Genomic DNA, 18,961 nt, shown 5'->3' on the forward strand with positions numbered 1-18,961 from the left:
CAAAGTAACAAAGGCTACCATCAGTAACACACTACGCCGCCAGGGACTCAAATCCTGCAGTGCCAGACGTGTCCCCCTGCTTAAGCCAGTACATGTCCAGGCCCGTCTGAAGTTTGCTAGAGAGCATTTAGATGATCCAGAAGAGGATTGGGAGAATGTCATATGGTCAGATGAAACCAAAATAGAACTTTTTGGTAAAAACTCAACTAGATGTGTTTGGAGGAGAAAGAATGCTGAGTTGCATCCAAAGAACACCATACCTACTGTGAAACATGGGGGTGGAAACATCATGCTTTGGGGCTGTTTTTCTGCAAAGGGACCAGGACGACTGATCCGTGTAAAGGAAAGAATGAATGGGGCCATGTATCGTGAGATTTTGAGTGACAACCTTCTTCCATCAGCAAGGGCATTGAAGATGAAACGTGGCTGGGTCTTTCAGCATGACAATGATCCCAAACACACCGCACAGGCAACGAAGGAGTGGCTTCGTAAGAAGCATTTCAAGGTCCTGGAGTGGCCTAGCCAGTCTCCAGATCTCAACCCCATAGAAAATCTTTGGAGGGAGTTGAAAGTCTGTGTTGCCCAGCGACAGCCCCAAAACATCACTGCTCTAGAGGAGATCTGCATGGAGGAATGGGCCAAAATACCAGCAACAGTGTGTGAAAACCTTGTGAAGACTTACAGAAAACGTTTGACCTCTGTCATTGCCACCAAAGGGTATATAACAAAGTATTGAGATGAACTTTTGTTATTGACCAAATACTTATTTTCCACCATAATGTGCAAATAAATTCTTTAAAAATCAGACAATGTGATTTTCTGGATTGTTTTTCTTCTCATTCTGTCTCTCATAGTTGAAGTGTACCTAGGATGAAAATTACAGGCCTCTCTCATCTTTTTAAGTGGGAGAACTTGTACAATTGGTGGCTGACTAAATACTTTTTGCCCCACTGTAAATATGACTTTATTATTGAAATACTTGATAATAAGATATAGTTTAGACCAGTGGTTCCCAAACTTTTTTCAGTCAGGGCCCCCTTGGGTAATATTTTCAACCTTTTCAAAATATTTTATACTTTTTGAAATATTCAGCTTTTTAAACTATTTTTTAAGAGTGGAACTCAATGGGAGGAACTCAATGGGAAGAACCTTCAAATCCTCTTTTACCTACACCTTGCGCCAAATGCTTCTCCTTCCACATACTTTCAGCTAGAGACTTCATTCCAACTTTAAAATGATCACAAAACCTTCAGCTATTAAAATTGTATTCAGATTTTGTATATCCAGTGGCGGCCGGCCCATAGGGGCGCTAGGGGCGCCGCCCCACCTCTTCCCACATTCAAAAAAAAATATTAAAAAAAATATTTTATATTTTTATTTGTAATGAACAAGGTAAATATCATACAATTGGTATCAGTAAAATGTATAATCTACAATAAAATCTCGTTTAAAATTGTGTTACGATGTCTAAAGTTACTGATAAGTATGGCATTAGTTTATCATTACCGGGCGGAGCCCCCGAGACAAACAGCAGCAACCAGCATGTTGCAAAAGTCTCAATAGTAAACTGTGCCGCCGAAACATAATTTCAGCCAATCAGCGCCGTCAAATATTTTGGTCACGAGGGCGCTCACGTTGGCGCACATGTTGCTTACGTGCGTTGACGTGAGTTGTTTTTTAGACTCGTGAGTGACCAAGGTGACGCAGTATTTAGAATGGTGTGCAGGTGGAGTCGCCGGACCTCGGTCCGCACCCAATTCCGTGCAAGAGCTACTCTCCAATCCTTTCCAAAGGAGAAGTTTGGGAGATAAATTGATACTTAAAGACCTTGGACCGGACCAACCCGATTTGTATATATCACAGCAAGCTCGTGAAAAAGACAAAACGTATCAACGAGGCTAGCTGGATGCAAACGATGCAAACAGGTAAATGCTATCTTTTGTTTCCCATGCTTGCTCTTCAAACAGCCGGGGACAGATACGATCTGTTCAGAAACTAGACAAAAGTTAAACAAGTACAAACCACAGACTGTCTGTGTCATGGAGAATACAGTCGCTGGTTTATTTATGTCTGTATAGGCCGTTGTTGTGAGTGTGGACGGTCGGAGCATATATAACGTTAGCTTAGCCAAGCTCCATTCAGAAAACAAGCATTCTAAACGGTTTTTCGCCTGCCGTCTGTCTGCAGACTTGTCAAAGCATTAATTCATGGTTTTTACTAACCGGTATCAGTATGTTGTTACGTCGGCATCATTTAGAAACGTGTATTACAATTTAATCACGGTAAAATATGTTCATCTTGTTGTAGTTGTAGCTCCCGAGCCAGCGCGTCTTGTTTGAATGATGCGAGTAAACACAGCTGGCAGCCGCGGTGAAACTCGAGCGACTTGAGCGATGCGATAGGAGCGTTTAGAGCGAAGCGAATATTCGCATCGCGTCCGGTCTGAACGCAGCATTAAAGCGAGCTCCGCGCTGCACTGGAAACGCGCCATTACATCACCAGAAGTCCTAATTGAAGGGGTCATTTCTCCCAAAAAAAATTTGTTTACTCACTATATCAAAAGCCCCACCAAAAATATTTTCCACCAGCCGCCACTGTTTATATATTTTACACTTTTTGAGATATTTAACTTAGTTTTTAGCTTGGTAGAGATGCCTTTTTCAGATTTTAGCATTAGTGTGTATTGCGCAGCTCGTTAAGGCTAGAGTGCTTTGATCTCAAAACAGAGCGGAGGAGAGCTTGAAATTCGCCCAAAATTATTTTTAAAACCTGCCATAATGCTCAAAGCCTACGTTGAAAAATAAAAACAAATTAAGCAAAACAATTAATCAAAATGCCTCTTGAGGGCATGAAGTGACAAAAACGTTCAACATGTCTCCATTAAGCCCCATTGTACATTCAGATTGATCTGTCCTCAGAGCACCAGCTGCACACCTTTAGTTAATCTGCCAAATAGGCCACATTATTGACCCGAAAGTACACAAAAAGCACACTTCAGACGCTCGTCAGGGTCCTGAGACGCTTCACCCATTGAAATATCACCGATATCTGTTACGGTTCTTCAACAAAACGTTCACATGTAAGAGGTTTATCTCTCATTCAGATCAATGGAAAGGCTCTTCTCTCACTGATTACTGCACATCACCATGAAAACCTTGATCTCTGGGCTCAAGCACAGGTGTTTCATAACGTCACTAGCTCAAACACAAACACCTGTGTGATGATGTCATAACTCCAACTGACATGCTCAGAACGCCACCAAACATCACATGATGGTTAACACTGTGGCCCTGAACAGCTCTACGTCAAATTTGATGTTACATAATGTGGTGTTACCATGCCTCGCCATAAAACACGATATCGCTTTAACTCCAATTGACACGGTCCGATCGTCCCCCAATCTTCACTTGTATATCACCGGTCCATGCCTCAACAGCTCCACGCCAAATCTGACATCAAAACAGCACCAGACTTCAGATAATGGTTAATGGTCCAGCCCTCAACATGTCTATGTGCCAATAGTGAGTTTTCCTCAAAAGCTGTTGCCATCCCTCACCATAAAACACGATATTGCTATAACTCCGATGAAAATGGTCAAAAACTGCTCAAACTTCACATGTGTGCTAACAGTCCAGCCGTGAAGACATCCACATGACCATTTTGAGATTTCTTCAAATGCCCTTGCCATGGCAACACAATGCTCACCATGAAACACGGTTTCTCATAACTTCAGTGAAAATGCTCCAAAAGGCCCAAAACTTCACAGGTTTGGTAACGATGCAGCCATCAACACATCTAAGCGTATTATGGGGTTTCATCAAATGCCATTGCCATGGCGACAGATTACTCGCCATCAAGTTAGTTCAAAAGTTTGCAGTTCAAATATTCTGATGCTTTTCAAAGCCTTTTTACTTTATTTTCTTCTCTTATCACACATTCATTCACTACTACGTACATCTGATATTTAACTCCTTCAGCCTATTTTCAGCTGCAGAAACCATTCAACTATTACATTATTCAGCTATTTCAGGACATTGAGGCGATACATTTAGTTGTTTATACCTTTTTTAAACCTTTTCTTTTAAATATTAAGCTTCTTCACTATTTTTCCTACCCTTCGAGTTTAACATTTCACTTTCAAGTTTTCAACAAAGTCATTGCAATGCTTTTGAGCTGTAACAATTTTGATTCAAATCATTTCACTTTTCTGCATTTCTCCGCTAAGTTCAGCAACACACTTACTTGGTTTCTGTAGCTAAAAGCAGCTACAGAGACCATTCAACTAATAACATTTTCAGCTTTTCCAGCTAAATTCAGCCACAAATGTTCACAGTTTACAGCATTCGCACACATTTTCAGCTGGAAAAGCATTTTCTAGTTGAAAGTAGTAGGCCTACTTCCCTGTCTGGTACATTTTTTTATTCCAATTTGTTTATGAAATATATGAATAAACATTAACTATTACTACTAATAATAAATATGAAATCCTTTTTTTAAATATATTTGTATTTCTCTAGTACCAATAACAAATCGATAACGTCGGAGCTTATCGATACCACGGTCTTTAAAATATTGCAGGGACACAAAAATGAATTCTGTTCTATAGCATTGTATATACATATTGGTCTGTTAGGCACAAGGCCTCATTGCTGGCCATTATTGCATCGTGGGTGTTGACAGGAAATAACTCTTTAAAGCGAGTTCTGTTTATTTATTACTTAACAATTGAATTGATTGAATGATATGTCTTATTATCTTAAAAAATACAGGTTATAATAAATTATGACAGACAATGAGAAAGTGAAACTGACTGTCTGCACTTCAGATGTTGTCATAGGTTCCCGTGTAGAGGACTCAGGTTCAAATCCGGCCAGGAACCATTTATGCATGTCATCTCCTCTGTCTTCCCCTTTTAACACTGTGACTATTCAATTAAAAAAAAAATTGTAATGTGGCTAATTGTAATTTTTAGGAAATGTATATAATTCAAAGTTAGTATGATAAAGGGCTTGAATACAGTTCTTATATTCTTATAACAAAGATTTATTTGTTCCCACACAAAAAAGAATAATTAACAACAATGTCACTGGCTAAATTGTTATTGTAAACATAGGTATTGGCTGAGAAATTTGCAATCGATGCAGCCCTACAATAAACCCCACTAACTGGACCTTTAAACTGAGATATCTATGAGAAGCTGCCGGCACACAGAGCTAAACGCTTTCCTGCTCGTTCTAATATCTGAGCAGCTTCTGCAGGGAGTCAATGGAGGACGTATTGTATTTCCGGCAGACAAATTGTATACAATAATAACTTCCTACACTAAAGTACTTTGTTCTACACCAACAGTGGACTGAGATTATCAGCCACAATACTGCTTCACTTTCTTTCATAGGTGATAGCCCTTGAAGTCCCAAAAGGCTCTGTGTCGCTGTTTTGTATATATAGTATGAAATAATAGTGTGTATGATATGATAGTATGAGCCTTTCCTCAGTCAGGGTATACAGCCGCATCAACAGAAAAACAGACTGAGAAGCATGCTGGAAACATGTTTCTAATGTCCAGAGGCCAACCCATATCAGTATGTTAAGTGCAATGGTTTGGTTACCGTGAAGGGAAGTCAGTCATGAAGAGTTCTGGGACCAGTTCCTGCAGGCTGACTGGCTGCTCAGGGTGCTGAGGACAGAGGATGTGCTCCTTCTCCACTGCAGCCAGAACGCAGTCCTCCATGTTGAAGTAATGAAGCCCTGCCCCTCCTGCGCCATCAGCCCCCCCCCCTGCTCCCTCTTCTCCCACCTGACCTACAAGCTTGGCTTGCTTCTGCGGGCCCAGTGAGGCACAGAGGGGACAGGGAGAGTACTGCTCCATGAGGAGACTCCCGTCACTCTCACTGGCGGTCAGAGCTACAAGAGAGGACACAGAAATAAAAGAAATGTACAAGATCTGTGTTTATTGGACATACATGTGTAACATGTCTGAGGGCAGCAGAACAGACACTGTCATTTATCAAAGGGATTCAATAGGCAACATATTTGTGATAGTGGCCTTTAAAAATTAAACTGTGTCATATAGATTGCACAGAGTGTAGGCTTATTATTAAGTAGAGTATTCTACACAGCCAACCTCTCGGAGTCCTTCCTCAGTTTCCCTTCCTCAGGATACTTCAACTTTAGCTTGTTGAAGTTTTTTTGGGAGAGTTTTTTCTTTATCCAAGGGTTTTGAATACTCCTTTTGAATGGTTTGTTTAATGCGCCGTGTTGCAACCATTAGAATGGTTTATATCTTTTCTTTTAAATGACTGATTTTAAATGCCATTTTCTTAATGTCTTTCGTTTTTTGTAAAGCACTTTGAATTGCCTTGTGTTGAAAGGTGCTCTATAAATAAACTTGCCTTGCCTTGCCTTATATGTTTTGTTATTTGAACACTAGATGGCGTAATGGAGCAAAAGCATATAACTGGTCTCCTGGCACAGGTGTATTGATTGTGACTGGGAGAGCAAGAGTTCTTTGACCGTGTCTGTGAACATGCTGTTTTTCTTTTAAAATAAAAGATATTGAAAGCAAAACTCCGTCGTACATGGAGATTGCACGCGTCCAATTAGTTAACCCAGTTTAGTTGATCCCAGGTGATATTGAGTGGCAATAGTCACCACATGCCGTTTTTGTATTACTATAATGAACAGCGGTACGTTAGGTGCATTCTTTATCACCATCATCATAATGTTATAGTGGGCTTATACTGTATATGTCTCAATAATATTTGTGTGAACACAAAACATGATTTGTGTGTAAATGTGTGATTTGTAAATGTGAAACACCTTCCACAAATGCATTCAAACGATTTGCAAATGCACAAAAAAAAATTGCAAATGTAAAACGGATCTGCCAATACGCAAAATGTTTTCACAAATAAAAAAAAGATGTGTGAATACTATAATTAGGTAGGTAGGTAGGTAGGTGCTTTTCTACTGATTACCACTACACTGGTAAGGTAAAACTAGGCGGACTAATAAGATGTGAAGTGCTTTGTAATTATAGTATTCACAGATCTTTTTTTGATTTGTGAAAACATTTTGCATATTTGCAGATCCGTTTTTTTTGTGAGTTTGCAAATCTTTTGAATGCATTTGTGTTAGGTGTTTTACATTTACAAATCACACATTTACACACAAATCATTTGTATGTTCACACAAATATTATTAAGGCATATATTTTCATTTAATTTCAAACCTTTATTTATACAGATGAATCCCATTGAGATCATTGATCTCTTTTTCAAGGGAGACCTGCTCAAGTAGTTCCACATGAAACATAAAAACATAAATAGAACAACAAAAGGACATCATACATCATCATTTACATAATTATCCACATAAACAGGTACCAATAGCTTCCGATTGACTAGCATCCAACCGAGCTTTAAAAACATTTAGTGGCACCAGATTGTTCAGTTTCCATTTAATTTGCAGACTATTCCAAGACAGAGGAGCTGCGCATCTATAATATATATATATATATAATATATATAATATATATAAGCCCATAGAAGACCTTTTGGATCATATGCTGAATACATATGCTCTTCTGCAAACCTTGACAAACATGTCAACCAGACAAATGGCAAGATAAACAGTTGAATAGTCAAAAACATAATAAAATGATATTAAATCAAGTGTTCAGGGCACTGACCGGGGAACCACTGATCGATCAGAGAGTTCACGTTGTCCGTGATGAAAGCCATGGCAGAGAAGTCTCTGCTCTCTGAATGGCAGATGATCTTTATCCCTCCACTCTTCTTCCTCTTCCAGTTGACATCTGATGACTCCACACTGCAGAAACACAAATGCACGCCGCCGTCTCATTATACTGAGCTATATCTGCTTTCACTACCTCACCATTCACCATTTAAACAGGAGCTGTTCAACATAACATTTTCTGTCTCCCTGTTTTCATTGAATTAATTTTAGATTTTCAGAGCATGTTTTGTCTTAATGTTTAAGTATGTTATCTTGTACATTAGGCTTAGAACTAATTATAGCACTAAGAAACCTGTGATATATATGTGATAAGAACACTATGGGGGATCTGTGGCTCAGGAGGTAGGAGTTTGTCGTCCAATCAGGTGGTTCGATCCCCAGCTCCTGCACATGTTGACGTGTCCTTGGGCAAGACACTGATCATCCAACTGAAGCCCCACACACTTCATTACATCAATAAAGCATTTCCCTCATTTAATTCCTGCCTGCGTCATTGTATCCCCCGCTCTGACCTTAGGTAGCCTCCTTCAAAAGTGACCAGCAGCCCCTCCTTCCAGTATATGGTCTGGCTGCGTTTGACTCTGAAGGTGCTGCACCGGTTCCTCTGCTGGGTTCCAGCAAAACTGTAGATCACAGAGTTCCTGCTGCACTGGCTCCTGGTGTTTCCTTTGGGCTCAAAAGACTGTCACAACACAGCATCAGGCCATGATTGTAAGAGGAGTGTAAGTACAAAAGGTGAGTAATGATGATCAGCTGCTTTCAGTACCTGCAGGTCCATCTCTGTGAGGCTAATGAGCATCCTGGCTATAAAGCGCTCCCAAAATCCAGCAGGAACAAAGCTCATCCTGACGAGGCGTTGCACGGTGTTGTGGGTCTGCTGGCGAAGGCCGTGGATGTCCATAGCTGGCTTGGGGGGAAGTAAGTGGGGCAGCAGAAAGCTTCACCAAGAGAAAAGGGGAAAAGAAGAATTCATTTAAAAATGTGAATAAACGTTAGATATGCTTGCTGCTAGTAGTGCCAGGCTGTGTATGGCTCAACATCTTAATACATCAGAATCAGAATCCAGTTTATTGCTGGGTACGTTGACACATACAAGGAATTTGCTTTTGTGTATGTATGGTGGTGCAAACATAAACAATCTAAGAAAATAAGTTGTAAGAGTAGCTTAAAAAAAAACAATGATGATAAAAAAGAAACTATTTTAAGAAACTATTTATCATTTTAAATAAATAATCAGAATCAGAATACCTTTATTCATCCCACAGAGGATACATTTACATTTGTTACAGCGAGAAAAGAGCCAACTAAAAAAAACAAATTATTATTTCAAAATACACATCCTGTAACAGTTTTGAAGATATAGCAGCTAAGGGGTGTTAAAGACAAGTATTTACACCAAATGTTTATTTAAATATACAAAAGAACCTAAAAAGCAACTAAACTTAGGACAATGAATATTTGCCAATATATGACAAACTACAGTGTATTATATTTTAAAGTGGAGGGCTGTGCAGACATGTGTGCAGAAGTGTGCAAAAATATATTCTTGACCAAAGTGTTATCACTGACCAGACTGAAAAATACCGAGATCAGTTCATTCCTTATAACTGACTGGATTAACGCTACGGCCTATCAGAGTTAGGTAAATATCCTCAACCAGGACTTGACTGTATACCCTCCCTATCTCTTTGCCCTCATCTCACAAAAATGCATGTTACTAACACAATCCCCGGATGTTGCCAGTATTAAAGGTTACGTCTGGATCCTGAGTCGTTGTGGCGGCACCTGGAAGATCCAATTGTATCCATCTTTATCTTTTTCTTCTATATAGAAACTGTCTTTTCAAGCATTTTGACTACCTATCTTGTAAATCTATTATATCTTTAATTTACACACAACATGTATTGCACGTCTGTTCGTCCTGGGAGAGGGATCCTCCTCTGTTGCTCTCTGCGAGGTTTCTAATGTTCTTTCCCCCATTAACTGGGGGGTTTCTTTGGGAGTTTTTCCTCGTCCGATGTGAGGGTCCAAGGACAGAGACTATTAAGTCCCTGAGACAAAGGTCAAATTGGTGTTTTTGTACACATTGCATTTGATTGATTGACACCTTCACCATGATTCTTTCTTATGCGTTACACAGAGACTTTTCCTAGGTTAAGTGGCTCTGAGGAAGTTCTGCATGATTACCAGATATGCATGTTTGATGTATAGAATTGTGTGCTGGAGAAACTGGGACAGGCTTTCCAGCAAAAAAAAACAACCTAGGATAGTACTTCTTCCAACATTGGCATTCTACTATGAAAGGGCCTGCTTCCGGAGAAAACATTTCAGAATATATCAAATGAGCATGACATTTTCGTAAAAACTAAATGTTTTACCTGTTGTTGGCCACAGGAAGAGCAATCTCAAACTTGGCCAGAAACTGGAAATACTGTTCCTCTGTCTGCTCGGTGAAACCTGTTCCTACCAACAGCATCTGCATAGACATCATCAGAGATATCACCATAGAAAGTCATATAATCATTAACACTCTCAAATTCCAGTATTTACCAGTTTACCAGTACTAATTCTCACCCTAAGGTCTTCAGTTCTGATCACTCCATTCCTGGCTACAGAGCGAGAGGACTTGAGGTGCATGATCCTCTCCAGGCATTCTGACAGCCACACAGGACACAGGAAGTAGAGGGTGCACAGGCCGTGGCTGGTGTCCGGGAAGTGCAGCAGGGCCCCTGTCTCTATCAAGAAGCTGATGGCTGGATATAGTGTATAAAGAAGGAGAGCCGTTTGCATGGTGTTGCCTTGTGAATGGTGTGGTGGAGGGCATAATGTTAATATACATATACAACACATAGGTCAGTCAGCTTCCTGTTGTATCCAAATGTGCAAACAAACACCCAAACTCTGTGTAACAGCTTGTTTGTAACCAGCTCTGGGCTCTGGTTGAGATCTGAACAATAGGCGCATGAACATTGACAACAGTGGACCAAAGCACGAGAAAATAAAATGCGTAATGTGACTGGCCCCTTGCTCGAATTGCAAAATAAAGTCCTGTAGTGTTGTTCCAGTGCCCTCCGGCAGCACAACGCCTTATATGAACTCATATACGATACAATAGTATTGAAGATATCTTTACTTGGCGAGTAAGAAGAATGGCTTTACCGCTGTCGCTGTGTGTAGAAAGTTGAATAAATATCCATTTCAATAATCCAGGTATGTTTTTGTTTAAAGAACCAGAACATGTTGTAAAGGGGGGCAAGTGATCATAAAAATAATAACGAAAGAAATCATGTTGCAATGGAAATAATGCCTTACATTTTTTTCTGTTTCGGCATAGGCTTATGACTGTCTTCTATATTGGCAGTAAACCCAAAGCAGAACAATGTTAACATGGTATGTTTAAGTATTTGCAAGTGATATCATTATTGCAATATTCAATAATGTTATTTATAACATGTCTTCCTGATATTGTGCAGCCCTAATAAAGGTAATACTAAAGTTGTCTTTTGTAAATGGTGAATGGTCTTGACTGGCTTGCTAATATCAGCTACAGGAGCATTCAGGAGTCATCTACCTCTGTTAGCTGGTGTAGCATGTGTAACCATGTTTCCAAAGTTGGCACTTTCAGAGTTAATCAGAAGAACAAATCTTTCACGGTTACTGTACAAACAAAAAACTTCTCAAGCTGAACATTTTCACATCTATGTGTTTGCTAACAAAACACAGTACCAGTCTGACGGTCCTCATAGTCTCTGATGTCCCTTTCTGGGTTCTGTTTGAGGATGTGCTCCAGCTGGGCCTCAGTGATGTATTGGACCTCTCCTTCAGCATCCCGCCGCTGCTTCTCTGCTAGCACTGCATCCTGAAGGGTCAGGTAGCTCCTGGGGATCTGGTGGAGGAGACCATAGTAAAATCTGTTGGTGTTTTAGAATAACAGAATAAAGGTGTTGTCTGCCTGGTAGTTTTGAGTCTTCTTCACAAGATAGTTCCTGAAACTAACCATAAGAACTACAAATGAGAAAAATAAATCCTTATACTATTTCCAGTTGGATATTTGAAATGACCCACTAGTTCAAGAACACCTAAGAATTTCACATTTCAAACTAAAGTGAGGGAGAGATGGCTGACATGTTGGATACCATTCCAACTCCTGGACTGGGATCGTCTTTAGCTCTTTAATCCAAAAAAGACGACCCTCTCAAAAGGAAAATGTTCATGGTTACATGGAATCGTTGTGTACTTGTAATTCGTATGAATTACATACTTCTTAATGATGATGTAAGCCGCAAACGTATTATAAGCATGGAAATACTGTAAACTCAGCGGCAGGAACTGCTCTGGGATCACTATTGGAGAATTCCTAGCCTTGGATGAGACACAGTGCTTAGAGATACCTCTGAGAAAAGCGTTATCTAGGGAAATCCCCCTGGAAGCACACTCTGAAAAACTTCAACTGAAGAGGCAGAAGAAAGGTGACAGCAGAACAAAGAATTGATGATGACCTAGTAATTGCCACTGGATAGTTGGTCAAATGGGGAAGAGAAAGAACTAGAAATAAGCAGAGGACCTAGTGACGTCCACTGGCTGCTGGGTCGGAATAAATAATGTCACATCGTTACAAGAGAATCATAAAACCCAGTTTAAACCGTGAACCGATTTTTTAAAATAAAGCCTGGCAGTAAACTTAGTAGGTCTGATTAACAGCCAGTAATTAACTCGGCCTGCTAACACAACAAAAGGAAGACATGTTACCAAGATCTGAAGAGAGTGATCTTGAAATTCAAAATCTTTACAGTGGTGGATCTCATAGCAGCCATGCGTCCTGTTCAGGAATATTCAGTTTTTTTATGTCAATAATGTCAACAAGCTTGTCCAATAACTAATGGACTCTTCTCTTGAATTCCCGTAAAGGGTATGATACAGCTCCCTATAAAACATTGAGTTACTGACTTGGTTTTGGAATCCCTCTCGAAATATCATCTTTGACTGCCTTCTGTCGTTCCTTATTAAGATTATTTCTGGCTTTATCTTGGTTCAACTTAACCAAAACAGAGGACACACAGACACAACGTGTGGAGCATCATCAGTCACATGGCCTCACTCACCAGTCTGCCCAGCAGTCTGCTGCCACAGGCCGAGCTGCTGCTGCTGTCCCTCATGGAGCGAGACACCTGGAAGAGCAGCTTCTTCAAAGCCTCCAAGCCCTCCCGAGTCCTACAGGACACCTCACTGAGCTCACACACACACAACACACACTGAAAACACTGTGCAGACAGGTGCTCTTTCAGGCTAATATACTGATGATGCAGCATTAGGGACATACTGCAGGTGTTTCCAGGTGATGTCGGGGTATCCGGAAGCTCGGGCCCCTGACGGGGATCGGCATAGAGCCAGAATGTAAGCTCTTAGAGTGGCCAGTCTCTCGGTGCGAAACTTGGTGTCGATGAGATCCAGATGTGTTCCCACCACCACCACCGCAGAGTTGGGTGCTCTCGCCTAAAGGCCACAACACACAGTAAGCTGCACGTTTATGAAAATGTATAAAATAAAACACAAAATGACATTTCAAACTATTGGAAGTGGCCTTTTCTTCTAAGAAAATATATACTCCTTTGCTTAAGTGTAGGTTTATGGATGTGTTATATTTTATGTTGATGTCCAATCACTGTTGAAGGTAAATGTAAGGGGCAGTGGCGTAACAAGGTTGTGATTGGCCCCGGTGCAAATATTGTTTTGGGCCCCCCCCCCCAAACGTAAGCGCACACTGATGCGCTCACACACGCACGGACATACACTCTCTCTTGTCCTTTCTCTTTTGAGCGCCACTCTTGTGCTTTGGTTTGCTGTACATTATAAATGCAAGCTATTACATTTTTTATAATGCTGCCAAACTTGCTGCTGCTAGCTACAGTACAGGTTGATTAAACGGTTCGCTCGTCACGCAAGGTATCACATGACATGAAAGGGAGCAAGGTCATTGGACAGACAAATTACAAATGAATTTAGGTTGCTTGGTTACTGTGAAGTTAAACTTCTGTTGTTGCAATGTTGAGGTAGAATGAAGGAGTCTGGAACCGTCGTTAGCCAAAGCACTGAGAGTTTATTGGAGCAAGTACAGACAAATACGGCCGGGGAGATCACTTAGTTTCACACTGTCTCGTGCTTCACCATCGTGATCTCTGCCCCAAAAGACACAAAACATCTAACCAACACGAGGAGAGGCGGGGTCACAGAAACCCGCGTTTACCTAATTAGCTATGAATGGGAGACAATAATCTCCTTGTCTCAAAGAGATGCAGTTAGGTCTCAACCCTCCCCCACGGATATAGGAGAAGCGTTTGACCTGTGACCTCAACTTACAGAGGAGTCTATGACTGACTACAAGCAGATGTTTGCAGTATCACAGATTCTAAGAAATAATAAGAAGCTCTATAAACAGATCAGATTAAAATATTCTCTTACAGTTACTTTGAAGACTTCATATGAAGGTAGCCGGTAATTACCGGTTTTTAGCTGGTAAAATGTATAAAAAAACGGTAAATTCAAAACCTGCCAGTCAAAATGTCCAGTAATAACAAGGGATGCTCCGATCGATCGGCCGCCGATCATTATCGGCCGATATTCACTCTTAATAGTTTGATCGGTGCTCTCTATAAAGGCCGATCAGGAGAGCCGATCAGATGACGCAAAATACATGAGACTTTTCTCTGTGCGCGGCAAAAGAAGCTCCCCAAAATGGCTTCACTGCTAATGCTACCTGGATCTGATCGATATGGACATGAATTATAACAGGACGCCGGAGAGAAATCAGAGATCAGCTGCTGCTGACGGAGACATGCAGCTCTACCAGATCACCTGCAGCTCCGCCCGCTGTGACGGACCGGTGAGCGGCGCAAAACACACACTTCAAGTTAGAACATCACACTTAGCTATTTTATCTACCTCTGGAACAAACTAAACTAGTTATAAATATGTTTATTCTTCACTGTCGGGTCACTCATTACTGAGCTGCATGAGACGGATACAGACGGGCTGTCAGGAGAGGGGGAGGAAAAGAGAGCGCTCCGTTTAATATTCCCCTGTTATTATCCAAAGTTAATGTAAACCTTCATTTACTATAGGCTAAGTAGTTTGTTTTAATGTAATAATTATGTTGTTTGTTGTTTGTAGAAGCGCATCATTTATTGAAAAATGAATCTGAACTTTTCGATCTGTTACGATTATAAACTGAAGCAATATAAAACTGAGCCCCATTAATTGAGTTTTAAACATCAGCGTATATTACCGGTCATAGTCCGGTAATTACCTGCTAACGGAAACTCTGCTACACAATTATTATTATTATTATTATTATTATTGCAACATGACCGGTAAGTTTCTAATTTGTCCGGTAAAATAAATGATTTCCGGACACTTGACCGGCAAGAAGAAATCCTAGCGGAAACCCTGGAAGGGGTGTGTGAATGTGTGTGAGGCTTAGCTTCCCGATTTGGGTGTGCGGTGCCTTGCTTAAGGCGACCACGGCAGGGCCCAGGAGGTGAACTGGGACCTCTCCAAGTACCAGTCCAAACTCCATATTTAGGTCTGGTCGGGGACTTGAACCAGTGACTCTACGTTTCTTACTGTACATGGTATACTGTTTCTGTTGGGTGTTTTTACCCGCATCTTTACCATGGCTACCCAGAGGCACAGACTAGAAATCCAATTTGAAGTAGTTTATAGATGAGAACAACCCATCCGGGTATTTTTCGAATACGTTATGGCCCTTGCCCTGTTTGGGTGAAAACATTCTCTGTCATTCAACTGGCAGGAATACAGATTCTGAGGGTTTTGGCTAACACATAAAATAATGAAGAATGCTGTGAGCACAATTACGATGGTCAGTCAGACGAACAATTATAAAATGTCATTGGAGATTGATGATCGGTGTCGATATATTGTTAAATTAAAAGCTATAAAGCAGGGGTGGGGAACCTCCGGCCTCCGGGCCGTATGCGGCCCACGAGACAATTTGGTACGGCCCTCGAGGTAATTTATAAACACACGCAAAAAAGAAAAAAATGTAAGAAATCTAGACCGCAAAAAAATTAAACAAGCGAGTGCCTGTTTTTCCTGGCCAAGGTCAGGGTCCTTGAACACAACACGAGCCTAACGTGTCATCACGTGGTGTATGTCTCGTCTGACAGGGGTGCAGTTCTGACGGAGAGCACCGGAACGCCGCTCCAGCACTTCAGAAATTGCAGTACCGATAAGGAGCCGTACACATGCCGCAGTTTCTGCGTCTTTAGTTGAAAGCCCAGTGGCGATCTGTTCATCTGTCATACTGATCATACAGTCAATAACTTTGTTGTTATTAGCATCTGGTTAGCTAGCTATGCTAACGAATATAAGAAGCTTTTTCTACAACCAGTGAGGTAAAGGCACATCTTTATATGATCATTATAGTTAAAAAAAATAAGAGAATAATGTATAGGTTTAACAGGTATAAAATACTATATGACAGTAAAAAAAAGTTGTTATTAATAAAGAAGAATACAGTTTGAATTAGTCAAATATTCATAAAGAAAAATAAATCTGCTTCCAGTTCTGTTTCATCTGGGTGTTGAGAGATATATCCATAGATCTCCTAATGTTGCTCTCAAAGTGCACCAGATTGATGCTTTTAACTTCAATATTTAAAAATAAATCTTCCCGGGGGAGCAGGCCCCCCGGACCCCCCTAGAGGAGGTTAGGTCCCCCCCCCCACTTAAATCATGTTCACATGGATAGGAAACTAAATACATTTGCACACATCTTGTGTCCATATCTTTCTGTTTGGGTGGTCACGCCACACCGTGCACGTGCATGCATGCGCGAGTCATGGTGAGATATCTGGATTCAGAGGTTGCTTTTTCTTTGCCCAGAATGAAATGAATGGGCTGTGATTTTAGTTTTTTTAAGCAGAGGTCAATAATTTGTACGGCCCTCGGAGGATCTTGAAAAAATTTAAATGGCCCTTGAGAGGAATAAGGTTCCCCACCCCTGCTATAAAGGATGGATGTCAGTCTGCTGGTGGACGAGTGGCAGGTAGCAGATAACACTGAAACTGGGATTTCCTCGACTTGTCAGTTTTTTATATTTGAATGCAGCAACTACAGTCACTACTTTGTCAATCGTTTAGGTTGCATCAGTCACTACTTTGTCAATCGTTTAGGTTGCATTACAACCTAAACGATTGACGTTAACCTTATTAGCATCATAGTTCCGATGAGGGGGAGTGTTTCCCACAGGCGTACATTGTTTACTGACCGGGTCCATCGTCTCATTTTGCCACTTGTGAGCTAGAAGCTTTGGACATTCACAAGACACATTTTTAATGAGGTATTTAAATGCTGTCTCTTCTTTGTTAACCTCAGACCTTTTCCTGGCATCTAACAAAAACATGTTAAAAAAAAACATTGACTTCAGACGAGGTAACAGGATGTGGGAAAATGCTGACTAATTTCCGGTTTCTGGGAGAGATTCCTGCACCTCCCGGTTTGCTTTAATAGACTACAAGAATAATTGCATATCCACATCAAAAGATGAAGGTGTTTGATGGTTGACACATAGGCTCTGGTCAATACACGTCCTGATGAGGGATAATCGTTTACAAATATGTATGTTGCCCCTTTTTCACCGAACCGGTTCCGGGCTAGAGCCTGATTAAGCTCTGGTTCTTCCTGTTTCCACCGCAGCGGAGCCGGCTCTAAGCATCGAAAACCGGTTCATAGCTGACCCCACTCGGCTTCAGGGTAAGAACCAAGAACCAATACGTCATGCTTACGTTGGAGGGGGCGAGATTAACCTGAGCAATAACAGTTAATGGAGAGTACGGCAAATAAAAGTTGTAACAAGCAGTAGCGCTGAGCAAAGTGACTAGAACACAACCACACACTTATAAAAAAACACACTTTATAAAGTCAGGCAACACTAACCAGGCTTAGTGTAATTCTGTTTATGTTTACCTTACTTTGACCATCCGTTTGCAGTTATTGATCATTGTGGAGAGCAGGCAGACGTTTTGTTTTGTATTATAGCAGCTATCGGATGGAATCAATACATGGGCTGAACAGGTTGTCATGTCCGACTATCACAAGTAGAATCATAATGAAAAATATGCCGGTAAAATGTCCCTGTAGAAAACGGCTTATGCCACAATAGGATAGCAACAAGTGGTCAAAATAGTCAGTTTAGCTTCGGTTGCTATGCTAACATCACCCATTTTACAGTAAACCAGAGAAACTCCACAACTCATTCACTTATGGGGATGGGGGATATTTATCAGTTGCTTGTGTGTCAGTCAGACAGTGAATACTTTCCAGCGGCCGCTGCCGTGAGTTAACGGGAGAATAAACTCTGCCGTGAGTTGACGGTAGACTAAATAAACTGTGCCGTGAGTTAACGGTAGACTAAACTCTGGCGTGAGTTATCGGTAGACTAAACTCCGGTGGACGAGCAGAACTGCAGCTGTCGGTAAATGCCGCTGAACCACATAAACAATGAAGCACTGCACTCTGGGAAAGAGTATTACGTTGGAGAAGGTGTTCTTTCATTTAATCTGACTTCGTATGTTTAATAGCAACACGATCTTCGACCCGACACAGTCCCCTATTGTTGTTGTTGTGAGCGCCGTTGGGGAGAAAATCAGCGACGTAAAAGATGATGTCATGACGCAGCACGAGTCGGGCTCTGGGCAGTGGAAACACAACTGGTGCTAAAAAGAAGAACCGGTTCGGAACCAGAAGAGCACACGCACGGAGCTAGAACTGGAACTGGTTTGTTGGAAAAGGGGCATATGTGTGTGTATGTGTGTGTGTTAAAGCTAGAGTTCACCTCTATGTTGAGCAGCCATGTCTGCAGGTTGGCCACAGCCTCCTCTCCCAGAGCCAGGTTCCAGATCACTACGTACAGGGCCTTGTCAGTGAAGAAACACTGGGTCACTGTGGACATGCTGGCTGGACCCCCGATGTCCCACACATTGAACGCCACAGAGTCCCTCTGTGTGACACAAGACAAACACTGAGTCTGCAGAATGGGCTGGAGAGTGAATTCATGATGAACTCACCGTCTCAGACAGAAAGACAGACAGACAGACAGACAGACAGACAGACAGACAGACAGACAGACAGACAGACAGACAGACAGACAGACAGACAGACAGACAGACAGACAGACAGACAGAGAG

The 18,961-nt window shown here is 41.3% G+C and overlaps 1 protein-coding gene across 1 annotated transcript in view; it reads right to left on the reverse strand.

The window, feature by feature from the left end:
• lrrk1 (leucine-rich repeat kinase 1) overlaps positions 1 to 18,961 on the reverse strand; it is a 138,157-nt gene that overhangs the window by 63,804 nt on the left and 55,392 nt on the right. Inside the window, 10 exon segments of the mRNA XM_034196605.1 lie at positions 5,610 to 5,904; positions 7,691 to 7,830; positions 8,271 to 8,440; positions 8,525 to 8,696; positions 10,137 to 10,234; positions 10,333 to 10,511; positions 11,485 to 11,644; positions 12,861 to 12,984; positions 13,079 to 13,251; positions 18,610 to 18,774. Of these exon segments, the coding sequence (XP_034052496.1) occupies positions 5,610 to 5,904; positions 7,691 to 7,830; positions 8,271 to 8,440; positions 8,525 to 8,696; positions 10,137 to 10,234; positions 10,333 to 10,511; positions 11,485 to 11,644; positions 12,861 to 12,984; positions 13,079 to 13,251; positions 18,610 to 18,774 (1,676 nt within the window).

Source organism: Gymnodraco acuticeps, unplaced genomic scaffold (genome assembly GCF_902827175.1).
Source record: "Gymnodraco acuticeps unplaced genomic scaffold, fGymAcu1.1, whole genome shotgun sequence".
NCBI lineage: Eukaryota > Metazoa > Chordata > Actinopteri > Perciformes > Bathydraconidae > Gymnodraco > Gymnodraco acuticeps.